Source organism: Aythya marila (genome assembly GCF_965140915.1).
Source record: "Aythya marila genome assembly, chromosome: 1".
Classification (NCBI taxonomy): domain Eukaryota; kingdom Metazoa; phylum Chordata; class Aves; order Anseriformes; family Anatidae; genus Aythya; species Aythya marila.
In genome coordinates this window covers 21,176,618-21,200,708 of record NC_139042.1, presented here as the reverse complement: position 1 = coordinate 21,200,708, position 24,091 = coordinate 21,176,618, and the positions used below count along the sequence as shown (strand labels likewise).

The following is a 24,091-nucleotide window of genomic DNA, read 5'->3' as shown; positions in this document are numbered from 1 at the left end:
ACAGACAACATCCATCTCAGCATGGAGTAAGTTCACTCTACGAATTTCATCTACTTTGCTCGTATTACCACAACATGCCTCAAAATCTAAGCTGAAAAGTGACTCCGTAAATGAAGTATGTGTGTTCCACATAGCTCATGACCTCTCTAGATAAAGAGAGGTGCTAGTATCAACTGTGATACTCTGCCAGTTAACAATTTTCAGAACAGAAACCATTACGGGATGTATGTTTTTTCTAGTCACCAGCTATCTAGAAATGGAGGGCTAAATACACTGTTAAATACCAATAGGACCATTTAATATTGGCATGAATAGCAATACTAAATATATAAGCTGTATAAATAGTAGTATTAAATATATTATAAGTAGTATTTACTACCGAATAAGAATTAAACTATTGTCCTGATGTAACATAAATGTCAAGATTTTTTATTTTTCTGGAAGACAGAAGAAATTACTTGAACAGGACATACATGCAATGGCTGGCTCAGACAGGCAAACTAAGCATGTCAGGAAACATGCACATTACAGCTTTTAGGCCTAGACAGAGAAATATGTTCTACTTACCTCAGTGAAGTAAGTGCTTTCAAACAATGAAATGGCATTACCTAAATTCTTCATTTTTGCTCTATTTATGATGTAAGTGACCAAACACATAAGCAAGTGAGGACACAACAGCAGAAACTACTGTTTCTAGTGACTAGAACCCCCTAGAGAATTTCAGCTGGTCAGGGCAAACATGTAATGACCCATTTTAGAAAGGAGTGTTATTAAGATCTTAGGTAACTAATCAGCGATCCTGAACAGACAGTAGTAATTAGTTTGTCACAGCTCTATCTTGAAACAAATAGGTCTTACTGTCTCAAACTTCTCCCAGTTTACCGATTTGTTTCCAGTATGATTATTCACTTATGATTTATTATATTCACAGGCTAAAAGTCCTCCCTGAGAAAAAGGCAGGCTAATGGCTCCATTACTACAGGGGCTCTTCAAGTAATGCTAAGTCAAAAATGAAGACAGCTATACAGCTGAAGAATTCCCTCCCCCTTCCACCTCCCTGCTAACATGATTTTTCCCAGCTTGTCTTCCTAAGAAAAGATGAAATATCAGTTCAGGATTACTTTGAAAAGAGAGAGATTGTTGTGTAATTAAATACCGTGGACTTGTCAACATCACTTCTGGCTCAACGCTTTCATGCAATTACCTACCCTCTTCTACTGTTGAATCCAGCTGGGTAACTTTGACAGCAAGGCGATCAATTCTGTCTTGAAGGGAATTTGCTCTGATGTAGAAGCTGTTAGCCTCATTAAACAATTCACCAAATATGTCTTCAGCATGTTTGCCTGCGTGTAAGAAAAGAGACAGGAAAATCCCTTTGCTAGAGACTTATAAAACATAAGACAAATGGCTTTAATATCCTGCAGTTATAATAAAACAGTATGTGTAGAATTATGACAGCACAGTTCTTTAGTTCAGCAAAGTTTGGGACAATAGATTTGAACAAAATCTCAAAATATACCCCAATTGCTACCTGAAGTCTGTTCTCCTGGACGCCCTGGTTGGTTATCTGAAAGAATGAAACAAACGTACAACCCCCACACACCCCCCTGTGGGGGCTGCCACATTCATACAACTGATAATTAAGACCTACCTCCAGCATGAAAAGGAAGAGCCTAAGTTTGTAAAAGCTGAAGAAAATTTGGAGAACTAAGATCTAGTAATCCACAGTTATTAAGATTTATTTCATTATATGCATGAGCACAAGCCAACATCAAAATGAAGGCAAAGTGCCATATGTAACACCAACCACTTCTTGGTCCAGAGGTCCTTGTGCTTGCCCATTCCTTCCCTACTCCTACCTCCTCCCAAAGAATGTATTCATCATGATGGTTAAAAAAAACACTTCCTATTCTAAAGTAAGTGAATATTTGCTCTTGTCAGTTAAAAACAAAAAACAAAAACAAACAACCAGCAACATGGTAAATTAATATTGGAACATGCTGTTCAGATTAACATGATCCTCTAGCTTAAGAAGAAAACAATACTTCGTTAGGGTTTTCCATACTACCAGCTTTTTAATTAGACTTTTAACAATACAAACGAGCAGAAAAACTACCCTAAGTTACAAGTATACGTCTTGCAACTTAAGAGCTGGTTTTGGTACTGTAAGATTTCATTTAAAAACCATCACGTGCATCTCAATGTACAGGCAACCTAAATAACTAAAAAAACACCACCAAAGGACTACGTAGTCTGTCCTTTTAAGGCTTCCTCCACCCACAGAAATAGTTGAGTTGAAATGTAGTCACGAAGTTGCCTCACCAAATCCCTGCTCTCAAAAGGTTTTTAACATCAACTAACAGAAGTGCCTCTCTCTAGCACTTCCACTGATAATCACCATACAGCCACATGTTCGATTGCTCACAAAAATAAATTTCCAAGCATTGTGAGATATGTCTGGAGGTCATGATTTCCAAAATAATTGAAACCATAATACCTCTAGTCAAGTTCTGCAGTGATTACATGGAATGTCATCTTGCCACACCACCTTATAAAATCTCTAGTGGAGACATGACACCATCTAAATTGATTACAATTGATTTTCACACACACTGCACAAAAAGGTGGGCACTAACACTTTGAACGTGCTGCCCCAAAGCTATCTTTTGTCTGCAATCAAAACACGCAGTGCTGTACCAGAAGAAGAAATCAAACAATGATGCTGGCTTGTCTGAGGTCCAGAAACCCAGCTGTGTTTATTACTTTGGCTACCTCCATTTCACAGATTCGAATCCTGAAAGTGCAGCATTCCTTTCCATTCCTTGCTCCACAGCACACGGACACTGAAGAACACATTCCAGTTAAGATTTACAGATTTAAAGGCCTATGATTTTTCTTACCATGAACGTACGCGAGCAACGACAGAAGGTGAGCCATCTCATCACCTGGCATTCAGGTGTCAGTTCTAAAGGACACCAGAAGAGAGATGACACCAGAAGAGAGATGACATCAGCACTGCCCCAGGTGAGCTGGTGCTGCCCTAATGCTCTCCTTGGGTCCTAGAGAAGGACCAGAGTCCCACAGAGCTAGCTGGCACTTTGTAAGCTGGAATTCACCCAGGATGCGTCCACTTCATCATAACAGGGAGCAGAAAACAGTGATTCCATCCACCCATTTGTAACCAGGTTAATTAACATTAGCAGAGCACTCTCCATTTTTCTGTCTTTTTGGTGTGTAAATAAGCTGAAGTAGTAGGCTGTTACTGACCAGGCCTTGATAATCACCCAACTCCTCACAGGACCTAGATCAGCGTAAGCAATGCCAAAATAACCAGCTTCATAACTCCATCCAGCTTAGCAGTGAAGAACAGTCACACAAAGCAGGACACGATGTACTCGGGCCTGTGTGCAAAACAGCCAAATTCTGAGCCAACAACCTGAAGAAAATACTAGGAAACAACTGGGTGGGCACTGCTCCTTCCACGGAAGAAAATGTTTTTCACCTCCCCACAGATGACACGTTGTACAATCATATGTTATGTTTTTTATATGTTGTACAATCAGCCTTGCACGTGGCTCAAAGAAAGGAGCTCTGTACTGGCTATGGTTTTTGTCCATCTAGAAACAAGACTTCAGCCTCAGAGGTAGTATGCGTATCAGTAGAGAAGCCAAAGATAAAAACAAGAAATATTTAAAGACTCACGGAAAGGAAAGAAGCCAGGAAGTGATAACGTAACTTGGAAGAAGTATGTTAATGTACAGGCTGAAATCTAATTTTAAAATGCTCGATACAGGGTAATATTCACTCTTCAAAGTTAATCAGATGTAATTATTTCTTCCCCATATATCCACATAAGCTCAAGTCGGTAACAAAACCATGGTGCAACAGACCCTGTTGCAGAGTCCAGCTTTTTCATTGACTAGAGTCCTGCTGCCTCCAGATCTATCTCCACTGCCAAAAGTTCGGGACTATTTGCATAGGCAGTTTCTTCAAAGCCTTCACTCTGTGCACTTACCAGGTAAAGCAAACATAATGCTTAAAAGTACAGGCTGCAAATGCTCCCAGTCCTCCCACACAGCAGATTCTCTCCCCCAAGAGGAGGTGACTCCCCTAGGCAAGCTTTTGCCTTACATAAAAGTGCAGAGTTTCATGCAGAACTCTGCTCACTCTGCCTGTGCTCCAAGCCAGCTGGCTGCAAACAAACCCAAATCTGAAGACATAAAAAAAAAAAAAAAAAAAGCTCCACTGAGAGCACATTCCCTTTGGATGGGAACTTATTCATGTCTCCTGAAAAGAGCAGAAGCAAGCCAAATTTGTACACAACAGCATAGATCTGCCAGCTTTTACAATCCACAGCGGACTCAGTACAACACTAAAACGCAGCACGGCTGCGAGATGGACCTGTACTCACTCTCTCCCTGTTCTTCAAGCTGTGGGAACACCAACAAGCTCTGATACCATCAGTGGCACATACTACCTTAGCTCAAGCACAACGTTTTTCTGCAATCGTTTTCTTGTTCCCAGTTGGCTTGAAACAGGCAAAACAAGTGCAGTCTGCTAAAAGACCTCTGCAAACATGATGGATTTTACTGTTAGACCATGGATAAGCCTGGTTGTAGACCTCACTCGTTAAAAAAAAATAATTCATCTGTTAAAACAAACAACGCATCATTATCTGCATAGATCTTTAACTTGACACGAATAAAGTACATTAGGGTTGTCTGAAGAGACTTCTGATAACCTGAGAAATCTCCTAAATGAAAACAGCATGGCATGAATTGTTCCTCAGCAGTAGTCATAAGAGGATCTGAAAACAGAAATTAACATTAACTAATTAATATTAGCCCCGAGACCAAATCTGGAGAAGTGAAAACTAGACATTTCTAGCAAGATTTAACAAGCCGGAGAAGTGGAAGGTACTACCCACACTCTGGCCATCATTGTGTAGCACCAAAACAAGGTCAGATATCCTTGAATGTCACCAGGAGGCATCAGCCTTTCTTCTCAATCTTCTGAAACTAAAGGATGTTGATACTGAGAAACTGCCTAATAAAATGGTAAGTGAAACTCAGTGGCAGTAAATGCAAATGCGCTTTAACTATAAATAACTTTAGACTCTAAATCAGCAGCTACTGCTCAAAAAAGATCTGACAATTACTTAGAGACTTTTCTAAAAGCATCAGCTCAAAGTTTAGCAGGGAAAAAAAAAATTAAAAACTTCTAGGGAACTTATGAGAAAAGGTCACTGTGACACTCTTTGGAATATGATGGGGCTCCTCATTTAAAAAAAAATCTAACTTTGATATACAAGGCAGAAATAACCACCATCAAAATTACAAAAAAAGGTTTCTAATCCAAAAAAAAAAAAAGTGTTAACAGATCAGGACATTCCAACTTCTAAAAGATATCACTAGTAGGACGCGATAATGATTTATAAAATCACAGCTAATACAGAAGTATGTGGGAGGTAATCACTTTCCATTATTTTTTGTAGGTATCAAAAAGAAATGGAACAATTTCTATTGTGGGACATTTTGCCATAGGTCACCGTGCGTGAAAGAAGAACAATCCTATTTGAGCACATCTAAACAATTCCACAGATGACAGGTTTACAAATGCTTGTTACGTAGGATGATTCAGATAGACCTCCAGCTTAGAAAAATCCCTAATCACTGACTACTGGGAAGTGGAACATGATGTGTTTCTTGTACTCTTTCCCTAATCATAGGCTATTTGCTATCATCGCAAATTGAACACCGGGCTAGTGGGACCCACAGTCTAACCACGGGGACTTTCTAATGCTCTTAAACGGTTTACATTTACAAAGTAAAAAACTGATGAAGTGATCATTTCTTTTCTAGGACCAGAATTATCGACAAACAACAGCTGCTGACTGTTAAACACTCTCTGAAGAAGTCTGTCTTCTCATTAAGAAGTATTATTCTTCTGGCACGCACTCCAGACATGCTTCTAGAATTGCTAGCTGTAGGGTCAACTGATGGGTGCACAGTGCAGGCTCTTCTCTGTGGAGATAATGCTAAGGGTAGTCTGCAGGTTTGTTATGGCGAATTCTATTCTTCTGATGCATGTTTTTTATTCTGTTCATATTAATCCTTCACACACAAAGAGAAGTCTTAAGAAAGAACACTTTAAACTGAAAGTTCAGTCAAATGTCATTTAATGACAAGAAGCAGAAGACTTGGCTGCCTTCATCTCATACAACTGAAGGCCAAGAACAACTCAAGTGCTAGCTTTGTTTCCTGCATCAAATGCTTACACTTTAAAAACAGATCACTAGTTTACTATCCATAGTTGTTGTTTTTTTTTTTTCCCTTAAAAAAAAATTAAAAAACCTAGAGAGGGTCTGCTTGTACAAAACTGAAAATTCATGAGAGCATAAAAGCAATGAAGTAGCATTTTATTATTGTAAGTAACAGTGTCCTGTATCGTAGTTTTGCTATTTAAAACAAGCTATCTTACAGACTTCCATTTATTCAATTTTTCCATCAGCAATCAAAAGCTTGCAGGAAGATACAGATACTTACTTAAGCTGCTTAGCTGGCGGATGATAGCAGCGAGGGTACTATTCGTTACACATTCCAGTTCGCTAGTTATTCCCTCTGGCAGAGCTCCTCGGCAGAGATGCCTTGGTTCAATATTCCTTTTCACCAAAGGCATGGCTCAACCTGGAATTTAAACACACACACAAAAAAATTATAGTGTATTTACAACAATGGAAATATGAGCTAGGAATTTACATAGCACGCGTCCAGTGTTCTTCTGCAAAACTTAATCTTTCTTTTAAAGCACTTACTTCAGTCTTAAGATATTGCCGTAAGATACTGTGCCATTCCTACAGAGACACGGGAGTCACGTACTCGAGCCAGAACATGATGAGAGGTGTGCAGGTACACAGAGAGGATGCAGTCAACACAGATAACGTGCACAAAACCCAACGCCAGCATCCTGTTTATTGTGTACCAAGACCTGTGTCACAGCGTACAAATGCTTCGTGGAATCACTGGACTTCAGAGCACATTTGCATTTATTAAAAAGGCGCAGTTCCCCCAGGACTCACAGGAATGGATGCTGTCTGCAGCGAGTCGGGTCACTGCCTTGGCACAGAGCACTTGCCCAGCAGGCCCCAGGCTGACCATCCACGCTTTACAGCCCCGTAACTGCATCAGATGCTGACCAAACCTTGCTCCGACAGGTTTTCAATCAAAATGATAAACTCATCTGACAGATAAGGACGTTGCACCTACGCAGAAATGCACCGGGTGAGATTAAGAAAGAAGTTGCAATGTGATGAGAAAAGTAGTTCTCAATCGGTGTTGTTGAACAACAGTCTCAGGTAAGAGCCTGTATTTACCAGATTTTGGACACAAGCCAGATGAGGGCTTTAATCTGAGATGAGACATTTACCTGAGACATTTATCTGAGAAAATAAAGGCTGTTAGAACTGGCCTTCTTGGAAAACCAGAAAAAAAAACTAGGATAGAGAAAATAGAATAGAAAAGCTCAGTTGGAAGTGATCTGCAAAGATCATCAAGGCCAACTGCCTGACCTCTTCAGGGCTAACCAAAGGTAAAACATATTGCAGAGGGCATTGCCCAAATGTCTCTTCAACACTGACAACAAGAATGCCCAACTGGGACAGAATTCCTCCAAAGGTAAAAGGTGAGCACGCTAAAAAAAATAAAAATGTAGTGCCATTTTAAACAAAACCGCTTAAAACAATTAGGAGTCGACTTGATTAGCCTGCTCCAGTACTAACAACTCGATGCCCATGAAAATATGAATAACATCCCATTTAAAGACCATGAAGCACTAAAATATTCTGGAGTGACAAATTCACAGTACTGTCAAGGGCACAAGTTCATGTGGAAGAGACTTAACTAACATTTCTTTTTTATTACACTAAAGCAATTAAAACGGGCTTCCAATTTCTATAATTACAATCATATTTGTAAATTAAAAAAGACCTTTTTGCTTTTCAGATGTGGCACAGCAATTTTAGTAATGACTTTTTCCCCCCAAAGGTTTAAAATATTTTCTTCTCAAGGACACTTGTAAAAAACTGACAAATCTTAATTAGTAAAAAGCAAATTATTTGAACTATAGGATGACTTCATAACAGCCCAGAGAGAAATAGGCTCATGACTTTCAAGCAGCAGTCTTGAATTACATTTTAAATTTAATATAAAATGGTTTATTTGAATATGGCATAATTTAAAGCCAATTGAGCCTGCTAATTTTGAAGCAATATAACAAAGGCAACAGAGGAATGATTTTTATTCTATTAGACAATCAAAATGCTTTTTTCTGGTTTGTATTTTTGGATTCCTCTACACAGATATTTAGAAGTATTACTTAATGTTCAACAATCAGTTTGCTGAACTTGAGCAAAATAGGTATAAATTGGAAATTCATAATTAAGGAGTATCTTAGGAATGCAGCATTGTGGCTACGGGGGAAATACAAGCCCTTTCTGAAATACTGATGGGTGACTTACCTTCACAAAGTGTTTTTTCCTTGGAAAAAGTTTTCACATGCAACTCATCACTAAAACACACTGGTGAGGAAGGCAACCATGATACTGTAGGGTTGTGGGTTTGTTTTGTTTTTCAAGTTACTGAAAATGTGTTTTGCTGTATTTGCTATACACGCTCATTCTCTCTTTTTTATTTTTTAAACTTCTCTCATTTTTTTTAAACTAGTCTTACTTATATTATATAAAAAAAGACCCAAAACCAGCAGAATAAAACCTGGTTTCCTGTGGTTTTCTGTCTGGCCCCGAGCCAGCCCCCTCTCACCTTCTGCAGTTACCGGGCTTCTTCCCACCACCCACGCCAGGTGCTGGGGCCAGCCAGAAGCTGGGTGCACGCTGCCCCTCTGAGCAGCACGCTTTTAGCTTCAGTTCTGCAGAACCATCCCCAAACAACAACCACCTGCAGAGAGGTTGGATGGACTTTCAGAGATCAGACATTTGCTTTCGATGTATAATCTACAGTGGATTCTGTCCTAGAATAAAGCTTGCCTGTAACTCCTGGTACAGGTAACTAAATTAAGTCTCTGTATCCAAAACAAACATCAGCAAGATTATTCTCTCCCAATTTAAGCATTAGGAGTCATTAGGCAGGCTAAGATGCTTTATTTTCCAAGGAAATCTCAGGGAATTAAAAGCAGCCTCCCCGGGTTTGTGGCATGCAGTGAATATGGTGATGGTAATGGTGGCTCACTGAGTTCCATGTTCTTCTCTATGCTTTTTCAGGACGATCTTCAGCCTCAGCTTATCACTAGCAGTGATACAGGGGAGGAAGAAAAAGAGAGGTGGGCATCACTTAACAGCTCCCTACAACCACGGATGCTTTCTGTGTGCTGGCATGTTGGATGCAGACCAGAGACATCTCTCTGGACCCAACTCCGACTCGAGCACAAACAGACGCCGCTCTCCAAACCCTACAGACATCAAGAAGAGCACAGTTAACTCAATTTCCACGCACAATAACTGAGGAATCGGTGCTTTTCTTCCTGTGCTTTTCCTGCTCCTCCGAAGCATCGCCCCAGGTCACCTCAGACCGACTCCCCGCGGCCAGCAGCTGTTAAACTGCGTGCAAGGAGCTTGACGCTGCCTTGGCGAGGCAGATTTAAAAAATCGAGTCGGAAGCAGATGTACAGTAACAAAGATGAAAGAAGACAAACACAACGTGCAATCTTTCTAAACAACAGCAGAGCAGCGCTATTATAAGAGGCAGGCTGGGTTTTTCAAGTACTTGACCTGGCAAAAACTCAAACCAACAGCTGCTCCTACAACCTGCCTTTGCCCTTCCACGTCCCCCACAGGCACTGCCATTTACACTAAAAACATCCCACCAACATCTGAAGTAGGCGACTGGGTTTCACGATTCTTACAATATTAAAGTTCTTTATATAATCACTAACTCTGTGAAATGAACACCGATTTATTATACAGTCCCTCTCCATGTGAATGTCCCCTTATTTCATTTTCCTCAAAGACATTGTTCGATTCCTTTTTTTAAAGCTCTGGAGAGGAGATTACTTCTTCTACTCTCCAGCAGAATACAACAAAGCTGAACCTATTTGCCACAAAAAAAGAGCTTCCCGTATATTCATCCCAATTTTTCTCTGAATACATTCTATTATTGTCAGGAAGCATTAGAGCTTTTCACTGATGAATCTCACAGCCCTCTATAAAAAAAGGAGAAACTACCACAATTCACTTTCTGTGGCAAAGAAAGAGATGGCTGATTATGCAGCTCATTGGAAGCGATGGAGTGGATGGGATCCCATTCAAAATTAAACACCTACATTTGTATTACACACACAGCAGCTCCGTGCCTGTGTCTCTCATGAGAGTTCAGAAGCCCAGAGAGCCACATTACTGCATCTACTGATGGGTAGCTACAAGCACAATAGGGAGAGCCCGCATTCCTCATGCATATACCCTGCCATGCAGCCACCTGAATTTAGGTGGCTGAATGGAAAACTGAATGAATTCCACCTCTCAAGACAGAAATGCCAGAGCTTTCCCTGCCTCTAGCCCCACAACCTAATCACACTGCCTCCTCCTTAAATCCCATTGCCTCTATGCGTAGGGTGCTGTCACTTTTCAGATGTCTGCAGGCAGCTACATGTTACAATACCCAATGTCCTGACACCCAACCGAGAACCCTACATTTCCATCTGTGCATTGCACCCAATTTGGTAGTACTGTCCGTTTTCCTGGTCATGTTTATAACTCTTGATATTTTGCATATGTTAAATGAGAGAAGGGGGGAAAGCAGGAAGATGAATGAACCCAGAGCGCTGTTTTTGCTCTCCTTCTCCATGCTAACAGAGCTCTTACTGTAATAGTTGTTGCAGTAAACTATTTCTGAAGTTTTATAAACTTAGAGGGTGTTGTTTTGTTGATTTTTTTTTTTTTTTTTTAATTTGGCTGGGGTTTTGTCTGCACTGAGCTCTTCAGAGCATATCGTATGGTTCAGTGATATTATGAAGGAAAAAGATATTAAGTAACGACAAGAGAAAGGACAGAGAAGGAGAGAGTTTGGTTTTGTTTACTTACAACCTATTTTATGGGCCTGTGTTTCTCTAGGCAACCCTCTGCATACCCAAAAATCCTATGGAAAGCGTAACAAAATTGTTGAGTCAGTAGTTACCTGTGCTAACACCATGGGCCAGCAACACAAAGTTTACTCAGTCATTAAAAGGTAAACACACTAATTCAGAAGTTTCCTCTAATTAAAGCATTGGGAGTGGGAAAAAAAAAATGTAAATAGATCTCCACAGCACTGAACATTTCAGTTTGCAATTACCTGGATTTTACACTAACATTAACTCTAAACAAACATACACAAGACAACATTCATTAATGTAGAGGAAAAGTTGTGAGAATGGGTTAACCTGAAATTGAATAGTTATTTTTTCTATTAAATTAAGGATTATAACATAAAAGTTGTTTTAAACTATTAAAAACAACTTTGAAAACAAGTTAGAAATCTGCCATATATTCTCTCAAGTGTGACAGTGATTTTTTCTTTTCTTAGTTTTCTAAGACCCCATCTTCGCATTACCTGTTGATTGCAGTTCAAGAAGATATTTATCTCCCAAGATGTAATAGCATCAAAGATCTCAAGCAACTTCCACTTAAGTACTTGGTTTGCTCAGCCCCGAGCAGAGCAGGCTGAGGGGAGGCCTCATGGCGGCCTGCAGCTCCCTCACGAGGGGAGCGGAGGGGCAGGCGCTGAGCTCTGCTCTCTGGGGACAGCGACAGGACCTGAGGGAATGGCATGGAGCTGGGACAGGGGAGGGTCAGGCTGGGGGTTAGGGAAAGGGTCTGCACCCAGAGGGTGCTCGGGCACTGGGACAGGCTCCCCAGGGCAGTGGTCACAGTACTGAGCCTGCTGGAGGTCAAAGAATGTTTGGACAGCGCTCTCAGACACATGGTTTGACTTTTGGGTGGTCCTCTGTGAAGACAGGAGTTGGACTCGATGATCCTTGTGGGATCATCATATCCTTCCAGCTCAGGATATTCCATGATTTCGTGATTGTGTCTACAGTCCACCACCTACGAAGCATGCCGCAAGGAACAAGACCGAGGGACATTGCTGCTTTACATTCTTCCTTCCCAACAGAAATAAATCATTTCGGAGACACAACCCTAACACTAACTTTTCTCCAAATCATTTTTCCCCAGCAGTTTCCAAGGAGATAAAAATTGTGACAATATGAAGTACAGACAAATTATGGTGATGTTTCATCTTTTGCTCCAAAATAAAGGATCACATTCATCTCATACAATTAAGTGGCTTTGCCATTATAAGAGGAAGAAATAAAAGACACTTCATGCTCTGCTAATGAAGCAAGCATACAGACAATCAGCAGTGTAAGTGAGGTTACTGCTTTTATCTTCATTTCTGGAGAACAGCACTATTTTTCTTTTTAGGTCTAACTAGAGCATTATCCGTGGAATAACATTTTTTCCTGTACTAAAGTTTTCTCATCATCCAAATCAACAGATTTTACAATATTCCCCAGACAATTTTATCCTTCCCCCAACCCCTATCTTTATCTTTCCTCCGAAAGCCACCTGAGATATTTGTTTGGTAGTCAACTTCTGATTCACCTTCTCACTCGAAGTAGTTTATTATACCACATTAGTAGTAGTTTCAGGCTTTAAACATTTCATTTTTGAGTAGCCTTCTTGAAACAAATGTCAGATTCACATTCTTTAAAATATTTTCCATAAAAAGAAACATGAAACAATGGAAGAAACAACAACGTCCCACTGAAATTCTTATACTTTTAAGTAAGATTTCTCATCCATTAACATAATTCAGTCTTCCTTGTAACCTTCCTTTTTACTGAGATATCTCTTTAGGAAAAGATTTGCACCCCTGAAATTCAGTAAAGGTTCACAGATCGCACAATTACAAGTGCTTGCTGTACTGAATTCAATCACTCTCCTTTACAAGTTGCATCTATTCCTTTCTACTCATCCTGTATAAGGAAACAGATGATCCAGGACACCTTCACACATGACCAGTCTCTCATTTCTAAGATCCTAAGCTGTCCCTTCTCTAACCAAAATGTTTCATTAAGCCAAAACACTGATCAAGCTTTCTCTCAAACTAAGTAAGGCTACAGGATACTAAAGAAATCAAAGTAAAATGGGAGGCATCCACCACTGATATACTTGTTGCTGGAAAATAGTTAAAAAAATAGAACAGGATACTAACTGGTCACTGTGTTTAAGGGTAAAAGGTGGCCTGCTGCAACACTGTAGCACAGTGAACAGTGGAAAAAAAAAAGGTTGAATTGTGCCTGCATGAATGCAAATCCAGACTGACCACCATGAAGTGTATTTCATTGTTCAGTCTAAACAAAAATTTCTCATCTTCTTTCCATATCCGGGTGGATAATTAACAACAACTCACATTGTTGCTCTCCCCTGAATACACGCTGACCAGTGTAAAGCACCAACAAAAGATGCTGACACGGTGGTGGTGTGCTTAGGGTGATGGCTGCTCATCCTGCACAGTCCTCTCCAGATGGCTCGGGGTGAGAGGGATGGTGGGCTGGGGAAGAAGGAATATCCCATACTGTTCTGCACATCTGTTCAGCTTCCTTTACACATGAAAAAAAAAAGAAAACCTTACTGCCTCCATCAATTTTACTCTTCCAACTTAATACTACTACGCTAACACCAACTACAGTGTAAATGTTACAAGTGGGCAGAAGAAAAAATGGCTTTTCAAGTCACACAAGAGCATTTGCTTGGGTTTTGCTATCTTAAAAATGGACTTGTTTCAATAAAGCAAGTACTTAGGCTGCACTGAAAACATTTTTCTTTCATATGACCTTTCTTGAAATCTGTATCATACTCCAAGAATTTATCATCCCTTCTCCTATTCAAACAAACAGAACTGAACTGAGTCACCATTTGTTTTTCTTTATTTCTGTTTGACTTTACTGAAAATATACACGGCGTGCATTTGTTGAAGCTTGTTTAAATTTTATTCAATAGTTTTGTACAGCAACTCAAAAATATTTTCCTTGTGCGTCTTCAGAAATAGTGGCAGCTCTTCATTTTTTAAGCAGAGGTGAAAGAACTAAACACAAAGATACTTCATTGCATGCACTAGAGTGTGCCTCTCAAGCAAGCCTTTAAACATACCATCTCTTGAAAAGAAGCACTCAGCCAGAACAAGGAGAAGGAACTCAGCGCTGAGTTAAGAAAGCAAAAACGCTTTGTCCTAGGGCACAACAAAGACTTGGATTGAAAATCTCCTCCCTCCCCCCCAGCTTCTGTATCATCTCAGCATATGCAAACCATACGTCGGGTAGATTTATTCAGCTCTTGCTACTTTGAAAACCCAATGATTACACACATGAAAATGTGCAAGTACTGAAAGAGCACTGATTGGAAAAACGGCATCTTGTAAAATCTAATTTTCTTTTCACCTTTATGACATGCAGTGAGGAGTAAGAGCTGCATGAGGTCAGAAGTAGCACAATCACAAAGCAGTGGAGAGCTAGTTATACAGCCAAGCTAATTAGGTCAGGAACCGACATCCAATACCAGGTCAAAATTCTTTCCAGATGTCATCTCTACGGATCTCATCAAGTTTGAGTACAGAGTTAATTGTGTAGATAAAGTCACAGAGTTCACCCTCACCATGGGGAAACTCGGCAGCCCTGGTATCCGGAAAAGTATCCACATGTCATATCACCCAGCAGCAGCACTCCCGTGAAATAGCTAAGATAAATCTAGCCTTAAAGGAAATCATGGCTCAAACACTCTGCAATACACTTAAAACACTGATTCCTACCTACACGGTAGCTGTTAATTTTTCTAGTATATACTGCTACTCTTTTCTCTTCTCTTCACTGCTTCTTTTACTCTTCTCTTTACAAGGCAGTAAAATCTAACGCCAACGAGAAGAAAATCATTATTTCACAAATAATGCTATTCAGCTAACAGTCAAGCATACCAGGACATTTCCTTCCCACCTAGACGAGGTTTGTCTTGTTCACCACCTGCTCATTTCAGGATCTGACAGGACTTCAGACCAAAAGCATCATTAAAAACACAGATTCCCTCTTCATCCATCTGATGATTAAAAAAAAAAAAAAAAGGCAGAGCGGCTTACCACTTTCCAATTTACTATAAACTACCAGGAGTTTATAGTAATTGCAATTCTGTAACTAACTGCAATTCTTTCAATAAGGTCTCCTGAATAATGACCATTTATATCTCAGGCAACCAATTATGTCTTGTATCTTTTATATCTTAGGCAACCAAACCAGAGTTCAGGCAAGCATTTCAATACATAGTCTTCTAACAGTTTATTTTGAATTATGGAAAGTCACCTTTTTTGCGTATTACAAAAATGTAATAGTTTGGTAATATGAGGACATCAGCATCATTACTGTAAGGTATTGCAGGCTACTTTAGGCAGTTGGATGCTGGAACAACTTCTCTAAGAGAATACTAACAAACTGCACTGCTAAACATGCCTTTTCTTCACAATTAAACTACAAAAATGCAGAAATCGCTCCTGGAGCCTGTTTAGAACACACTTGTACCAACCTTCCTCCTTCACAACCACTACCTGTTATCAGAAGCTAATTCCTTGATTAAAGAAAATGTAAATTGCAGATAGGCCTTGCTGACTTACCCTGATCCCATTTAACAGAGCCTTACTGGATTTGAAGTGCTTGAAATACCTGTCTGGGTCACAGCCCATGTGACAAACGCATAACATTAAGACCTTCGGGATCCAGCCCGCAGTGAGAACACGGAGTCCAAATCCTCAAATCACCTTAAGCTAAACCAGAAGCGAATTCAGTAATTTGCTTCTCAGGACTCCAATTAACCCTAAATTGCAGGGGAAAGTACAAAAGCGATGAAGGATCACCTCCATGTCCAATAACACCCATTTCACAGCAATACAGTGTTCCCTATTTCCTTTATAATCCAATATTTATTTACCATTGGAATCCTTTCAGAACAGCATTTTTCAGAAAAAAAAAAGTATGTTGTTCTCAAACTTTTCCCTCTGCAGTTATTCTAAAATATCATGGGGAAGTGCTAAGTTCTCATAGCTATTTCTCAAAAAAGACCAAAAATCTAACATATATGTATACATACGCATTTATTTGTTGTATATATACAGTGTGCACATATATTTTTGATATATGTACGTATATGTACACAGATATATGTTTATTATACACATGACACTCTGGGATGATGGAAGAGTGCAATAACATAGGTCAAACTGGAAAGAAAACCCATTTTGTACCCTGACAATTCAGCATTAATCTTCCCCTCAGCTCCTAGTGTGCCTCCCATTGTCCCAGATCTCACCAGGCAGGACAGACTTTCCCGCTGGGAAACATCTCTAACAGCATTCAGGCCACCACCGTACATCACAATGCCTAAAAATCCTCGCAGTCAAGCAACCGCAGGGCCCACCTGAACAGCCAAGGCCTTTGAGACAGCAGCATGAACTTCCTGGCATGTCCGCAGCATAAGACAACCCATGAAGATTTATGTTAACATAACATAAACCAGCAAGCCTAAAATTCCTCAAGGCAGAGCTTCCCACCCACTCCCATCAAGGGTTTCCAGCACTGAACTCTGGGATTTCCCTAATTCTCCCAATTAGGGCACTACTACCAATATTCCTCTTTCCCTACGTAAGTGCCCCTTCCAAATCTCTGATAAGTCTACGTGGGGAAAAAAAAAAAGTTTATTTTGGGTTCATTTTAAGGGAGAAAAATGGGAAAATATTATGTGATTATATCCTGTTATTAACAGCTGAGTCTAAGTGAAGCTACGTAAAAACTCCCAACTATTTCCATCCCGAGCCAAGTACGCCATCTGTTCCCACACAGCACGGCAGTCACCAGAAGATGGACTGCAGCACATCACAAAGCCTTGGGTGATCGAGGTCTGGTGTGTAAGTCAAGAAAGATGCCATGAGTGTCAGAAGTACATCAAAAGACCGTGGGGAAAACAAGCACACAACCCATGAAACACAAAGCAGTCTTAACTAAGCTCCAGCATTAATGCAGCCAGGTGCTCTGCATGGTTATTTTGCTTCCATGCCTAAGGAGGGCTGAGCTCTGAGTAGAGGTTTGCCCGGAGAAGGGGTACACTTCACATCTCTCCTACTTGTTATCTGCCAGTTTGGTAACTCGAGCACTCACGATGCAATTCCTCTCTGAGGTAACCTTCTTCTGTGCTTTCCACGTGGTTACCATCTTCGAGCTAACCACAAAAACCATTCATCTTTGAAACAAGAAAATAGCAACTCGTAATTTTCCAGTTCATAAATTAAAATAATAATGCATACAGATGGCACAGCACACAGTTATGAGAACCACACAAAATCATATACATCAATAACTGAATTATAATCAAATAACAGGCGGGGTCCAGCAGAGATCAGAAGGGATCATACCCCTTTCCTGCCTCATCACTACTGAAGACATTTTTCAAACATTGAGTTACCTGGACAGATACCAATTCACATCTTCCACCAGGAACAGTATACTAAGAGAAAAATCTGCAGTGTAGCACAAAAAAAACGAATTATGTGATACATCGACTTAACTACTACATGAAGCACATTAATATACAAAGATCAAAAGCAGCTGCATCTCCCCAGATATAAAACATTACTTCCCCTTGGTGTCTCTGCTTCTTTTGTCACACATTTACCCTTTTACTAGCATCCAAAATATGTACGTCAACATTCTGCTCTGCTTTAGCTTCCTAATAATTCAATCTATAATCTTTGTCTTTTTTTTATTGTTGCTGTTTGGTTGTTTTTTTGTTTGTTTGATTTTTAAATAAAGCCTAAAATGAACATCAGGCATTAGAAAATAGAAAAAGTAACGCGTTTCAATACAGCAATACTGGCTTACAAAATCTGATTTGCAGCACTTAAGAGATTTCCTCACTACGCATACAGTAACTCCCATTGTGAGACAAATAAGCTACTATAAAACCATCATGAGTCTCAGACCAAATACAGCAGTTAGCCTTCTGCAAGAATGCCTTTTCAAGGCTGGGAAGGCTGAAAAGCTGTGTTCCGTGAAATCTGGCAGTGGATCAACACATCTCCATGGTGCTGGTAGGGTAGAAGTGCCCCAGAAACCAGCTTCAAGGAATAAAAAAGTCTTGGCATATATAACCTATCACTTAGAAGAAGCTTAAGTGACTTTTTCCAGTTAGTTACTGGGGATAGGGATGACCAATAACACTAATAGATTTTTTTTAAGTCATTTTTGGGTTTCAAATGGGTGCATTCAAATATATTTTGTGGAACTTATTTTAAATACATGGGTACAATCTTCTTTGTTTGTCATTATCACACCCACATCCTCCCACCCCTCACAGTTTTGAAGATGCAAACTTCGGATTTTATGAGTCTACGAAATTTCAGCGCCTAACACCGAGCATGTGGAAGCATCGTACTGACTGACAGCCCTCTAACTGTTCCCAACTAGCTCTCAAAGTACCACGGCCCATTAGATTCTCATGTCCTAGAGAGAACCTTACAGTTTGAGACTCACCAAGAATAATTGATACACTCCACAGCTGCATCAACAAATACCAGACTATGGTGCTAAAATTATTAAAATTTGAGAGGTGTGATTAAGAAGTTTATACTTACTAAAAGAACTTTCCTTTTGACTAAAAGCTCACAGTCTGTGGTTGTTTCCAACCCCCGACTTCTGAGCTCAGATAATAATGGGTGTGTGTCTCTCCATATTCACCGTTTGATCCTGTCCTGGATTTGTGGCAGTTCGCAAGCTCCTTCAGGAGTACACCTCTCCCAGAGATGGGTATCTGACCTTGCTAACAATGCAATGACTGCTTTTCCTCACCTCCTTCTTTTTCTGAAACAGCATACAGGTTGGGTCTCTGCTCCCTTCTCCTCTCCCAAGTGACTGCAGAAGGGGAAATGCTGTCCCAATGTTCTCTCACTAGAGTCAAAGCTTCTTTCTGAAATGTAAATTCAACTTGCAGTGTTACACACTTGGAGTCCCCAGATCTCCAACATGATCCAAACTAAGGGGATAGAGTAATGCACCCTAAAAGTCTATTCACTACATAAAGGTCAAAAAAGAACTTTCATTTGTTTTTGCTTTTCTGGGGACAAGATAAATAGGAAGGGAAAATACTGGTTGAAATGATAAAATCCCATCATCTGAAGGCTGAAAACCTGCCACACAATAACTTTGAAATATGTCTCCCTCCAATTTTTGTGAATAAAGGTTCCACGGGAAAGAAAGGAATAAAGGCATTCCATGCTAAGCAAAATTCATGGCTTTATCTACCCTCTCTTTTCCTACAACTTATTCGGCCACCAAACATTGGGGGAAGGACCTCACCTCACTCATCTTGCCAGCAGCAAGCCACACACCAAAGCCGTGGAAATAAGGCCAACTAAAACACAGCAAAGAAAAAGAAATGGACTGCCTAAAAAATAGCTTCAGAAAGCCTGTTACAGTAAGGTTACATGGTACCCCTGTTACTACACAATCTGTACACCTAGACATTAAACTTTCTCTCCAAATTTGACACAGGCAGACAGCGTCTCAGCTACACAGCTGGGAGACAAAGCTATTTGATGATGCTCAGAAGCACACAAAGCCTGTGTAAGGATTGTAAATTGGACCTAGATCACACCAATCCTTAGCATTGCAGCTTTAACCACAAGATGAGTTGTGTTTCCTTCTCAGAAGCAAAATCCAGCTATTGCCTTAGGACCCACTCCACTTACAGCTGTGCTTTTTAAGACAGCTGTAAGCCAACCACTCCTTGCTTTAATTAAACGGATTCCTCTTCCCATTCCATTTCAACATTTCTCCCACTGAAGCTGCTGCTCCTGGCTGAGCTGCTTTCAGGGCTGGAATCAGTCACATGTGAGCAGAAACATAATCCGGGGGAAAGAAGTCAAAGCAGTTTATGGAGTTACTGTCCTTATGGCTGAGACACGTAAGTGACAGTGAGAGCACTCAATCTGCTTCAGAATGAAGGGGAAAACAACAGTGAATCAAGTTAACCTCATTTCATACTGAAACAGAAGGGAGACACTCAAAAGATCAGTTACATTTAGCTGCACAGGTGAATAGAAAGCTAAATGAATGGGATTACTTAAAATATTGTAACTAGACCTGCAAGATGTATTGGTCTGGGAGATTAGTAACTGCTTTCCACAAGAAAGTAACTCTTCATATTGTCATAGAAAGAGGATTCAAGTGTGGTCCACCTTACTGGTAGGAAAACAGAACTATAATAAAGAGCTCAGAGTTGTTGCAATTTTCTGTCACCCCCTGCTTACCAAAATCACCTAAGAGTCCCAGTAAACTCTGAGGCCAATAAAATCTTATCAGACATATGAAAATAGGCATTTTGTATACACTTATTCTTCAGAGTCACAGAGACATCTGTCATGTTGTAAGGACTGTATTTGGATGGGACATTTCTCCTGCATGCATTACAAATGCTATGTCTTTTGTTAGCCAAATGAGAAATTCAGACCTGCATCACTTCCATCTTTTTCATAGAAAGGTGCTTTTGGTAAACGTTAATGTGGTATATATTGGTTTCAACTGTTTATTTGCAAGAAAAAAAAAAAAAAAAAAAGCATGTATCTGTAAAAATTTAAGAACAAATTAATTTAAAAGATTCATTTTCTTGTTGTTTTTGTCCCCCCTAATAAACAGACAGTACTCTGAAAGAGAAGGGTGGGTAGAAACTCAGCAGAAACTGCTGCCTTCTTTTCAGGAACAGCATGTCTCCAGTCAGATGAAAGGCAGCATTACATCTTGAGAAAAGCAGTTGCCCTTCACTCCTGCTCAAGTCTGATGGCCTTCTTTTTTTAAATTAAAAAAAAAAAAAAATTCAAATGTGTGGGGTTGAATCAACAGCAAACCATTCCACTAAATAAATAAATAAATGGAGCCCACTCACTGTATGTTTTGAAATACCAGTCTAGAAAGCCTCAATTCCTCCAAGTCACAGCAAATGCAACGTTTCTTAATATAACTTGTGTCCCATTACTTAGCCACCAAGGATCTTAAAATAGTATATGTATGTTAAACTGATTACATCATATTTCATTCTTTGAGAGAACTTCCATCTATCAAAATTCAGCAAACACCTGATGAAAAGCCAATCATTTTTGCACTACTGGCTAATAAGGCGCCTTGCCCACATTTTAGGGCACTAGCCCAACTTTTTCCTCCTTAACAGGAACCCTACTGACAGGCCTCTCTTCTCCTTCACTTCTAGGACCGTTGCCTTTTGTATACCCTCCACTCCAGCTTCCAACACAGCAAGGAAGGCTGCTGTGCCCTTCATGTACCCCACAGCCCCTGGGCTCTACCTAGCCGAGTTTACTAGCTTGGCCTCTGCTCTGTGCTCCGTGCTTTTGGCAGTGCCACATCTCACTGCTCCTTCAGCAGTTGCCATCTGGTCCAACAGGAGCTGGAGCCACTGGGATCTAACAGGAGAGGTATGAACTAATGCTTCCTACGAGCAATGTTAAATTGTTTGTTTAAAGTATAAACATTAACACGGATTTTTTTAAACCATTCTAACGCATAGCTGAGGCAGCTACATGAAAATGCTGTGTAGCTGCGATCGGATGAACACAGTTTAAGGGTAGTTCTGTAAAAACCTAACAAGCTGCACAGTAAAAAAGTCTTCCAAGCTTGTTTTATTCACAAGAAAAGGCAGATGACTGCAACAAGCATGGATAAAACATGCTTTAATTTTATTCCTGAAGTTAAAGAGGAAATAGCAACTATCTAGATTCCCGACAATCACTGCAGGCTCTTGTGAAAAGCAGATGGAAATTACTCTTAAATGGCTGTTTCCAAGAAAGTTTTGATTACTTTTCACCACTCCCACACCACAATGTTTAGTCCTAAAGCTGCCATGAGTTGCTTCAACATATTTTGCATATTGGACAAAAACACTTTTAATATTCATCTATCATGAAAATGTTTTGAAGAAAAGAGGTCTCCTACAACCAGATGTCCATTCTTAACACCAGTAAGTACATTTTGAACCCAAACACACTGAAGTGAAACAACAAAAATGAAATTTTGCAGTTGTAATGTCTGTGACATTGTGTTATTTTAACAACCACACCCTGAAGTAACAGAAAGCAAGACGTAGAACTCTACAGCTTACTACAAGCTTGTCCTTTCAAATTTTTTCCTTTCCAATAGCTCATTACTCCATTTTACTCACTTAAAATACTTAATCGTTTCCATTAAAATTGCAACACCAAAGTAAGTTTCTGATTGTTTTATATTTATCAGCTGATACAGATTTCAGGCTTGGGCGCTACACTACAGATTGCCTCTATCCACCCATACAAAAAAAGTTTTAAAAAAAATGCATTCATTGTAGTGCCTAACTAGTTCTACCCTTCATATCTCAAAACATCTGAAAATTAGGTATGGCTTCATTACTCAATACCGTAAGCAGTGAAACAAAATAATTAAATCCTTTTAAACATACATTAAGATTTCATACTACATTAATTTTTCATTGAACAAATCATTAGCACTTGACTGGCAATCCAAGCCTTATGAAAAAAGATAGAGTTGAACATATAAATGTTACTGCCTAAGCTTTATACAGTTTTCATCTCAGTTTGGGAATGTTTAACCTCCACACATACGATACATCCCAGCTTTCCTTTTCTCAGCTGACCTAGACAAAGGGTCTCCAGTGGATTCAAAGATACTCAAAGGCTCTCCTCCTGTGTGACCTTTGGTCACTACATAAATCTTGTCACAAGACTTGTTCTGATATTTTCCCTTTAGTGAAACGCATGCCTTTTAAAAACAAAAAAAATCCTTAAGATGATGCAACACAACAATCTTTTTTTTGTACACCAGGTCAGAGATAATCATCATCAGTTCCCAACATCATCATGCATCATTGCTCACTTCCCCCAACGTAAGCTCTCATCTGAAAACATCTTGACCATATTTCAAACCTCTACGCAGACTTTCTTTTTCCCCTCCAGGGCTACATTTTTATCCAAACATATTATTTAAAAGAAGGACACGTGAACAGTTCTAGGAGCAAAAGTCAGATGCGAGGACGCCCCTCATCAGACAGCAGAGTCAGGTCCTCTTCCTTCCCTTCAAACAACGCATTCCCAACCTCACAGCCTCAAAAGCTAAGAAGACGTTTCCATCCCAGTGCTGCTGTTACTGTTAGCCTGGTGAGTACGATATTCTCTTGGAAAATGCAATTAGTATAAATCCCACTAAGCCGGTGAGACCCCACAACCCAAGAAGCAGGGACTTCTTGATGATAGCCCTAAGCAGCTGGCTGCTGAGCACGATGAGTACTCCTCTCGCCACCTCTCTGATGAGGCACCATGAGGCAGAGTCATGACTGCCAGCAGCCAGCCTAAGGCTGCTTGAGAATAACACCAAACCGAGCAGACCTTGTGCAACTGCATTGCAGACCACAGTTTTTGTGGGCTGGTAGGTTAATGCTAGCTAGGCACAAAGGCTTTGACACCCTTTTGATTCAGAAAGTGTCATTTAAGTCATTTAAGATCACATGGACCCTCCACACCCCCACCACCAAGTTACATAATGCACCAATCAATACTCACATTGCTATTCAACTGCTCTTTAAATAGTCAATGCAATCTACAGAAACTACAAGCTGCATGTATGTTAAAAAAAAAAAAGAGCCACTAGAGACTAATCTACACGCAGTTGAAGAAGCAATTTAACTGCATCAGTTAAATTTAGAAACTGATTTAGTTAATCACTGCACAGACAACCAAGATTTAAACCTCATCTTCAAGCAGATTCCTAAACACTGGCTGTATAATTCAGAAGGGAAATTACGATGATGCCAATCACACAGAAAGTTCAAAGATGAGGTCTGTGACTGCATTTATTTGCCCTACAGAAGTGGCGTTGAACTGCCCACATACAGTCATAACGCAGAATGTGTTCAAACCACTATCTTGAGAAGTACGGGCTTACTCACTGCGCAGAT

The 24,091-nt window shown here is 40.0% G+C and overlaps 1 protein-coding gene across 2 annotated transcripts in view; it reads right to left on the bottom strand.

The window, feature by feature from the left end:
• Window positions 1–24,091, bottom strand: part of WASF3 (WASP family member 3) — a 64,712-nt gene that overhangs the window by 17,727 nt on the left and 22,894 nt on the right. For both annotated transcript variants that reach the window (XM_082752478.1, XM_082752477.1), the window contains exons 4-5: window positions 6,546–6,686; window positions 1,209–1,343 (exon numbers count right to left, since the gene is read on the bottom strand). In XM_082752478.1, the coding sequence (XP_082608604.1) occupies window positions 1,209–1,343; window positions 6,546–6,678 (268 nt within the window). In that variant the 5' untranslated portion in view covers window positions 6,679–6,686. The remainder of the gene's footprint in view (window positions 1–1,208; window positions 1,344–6,545; window positions 6,687–24,091) is intronic.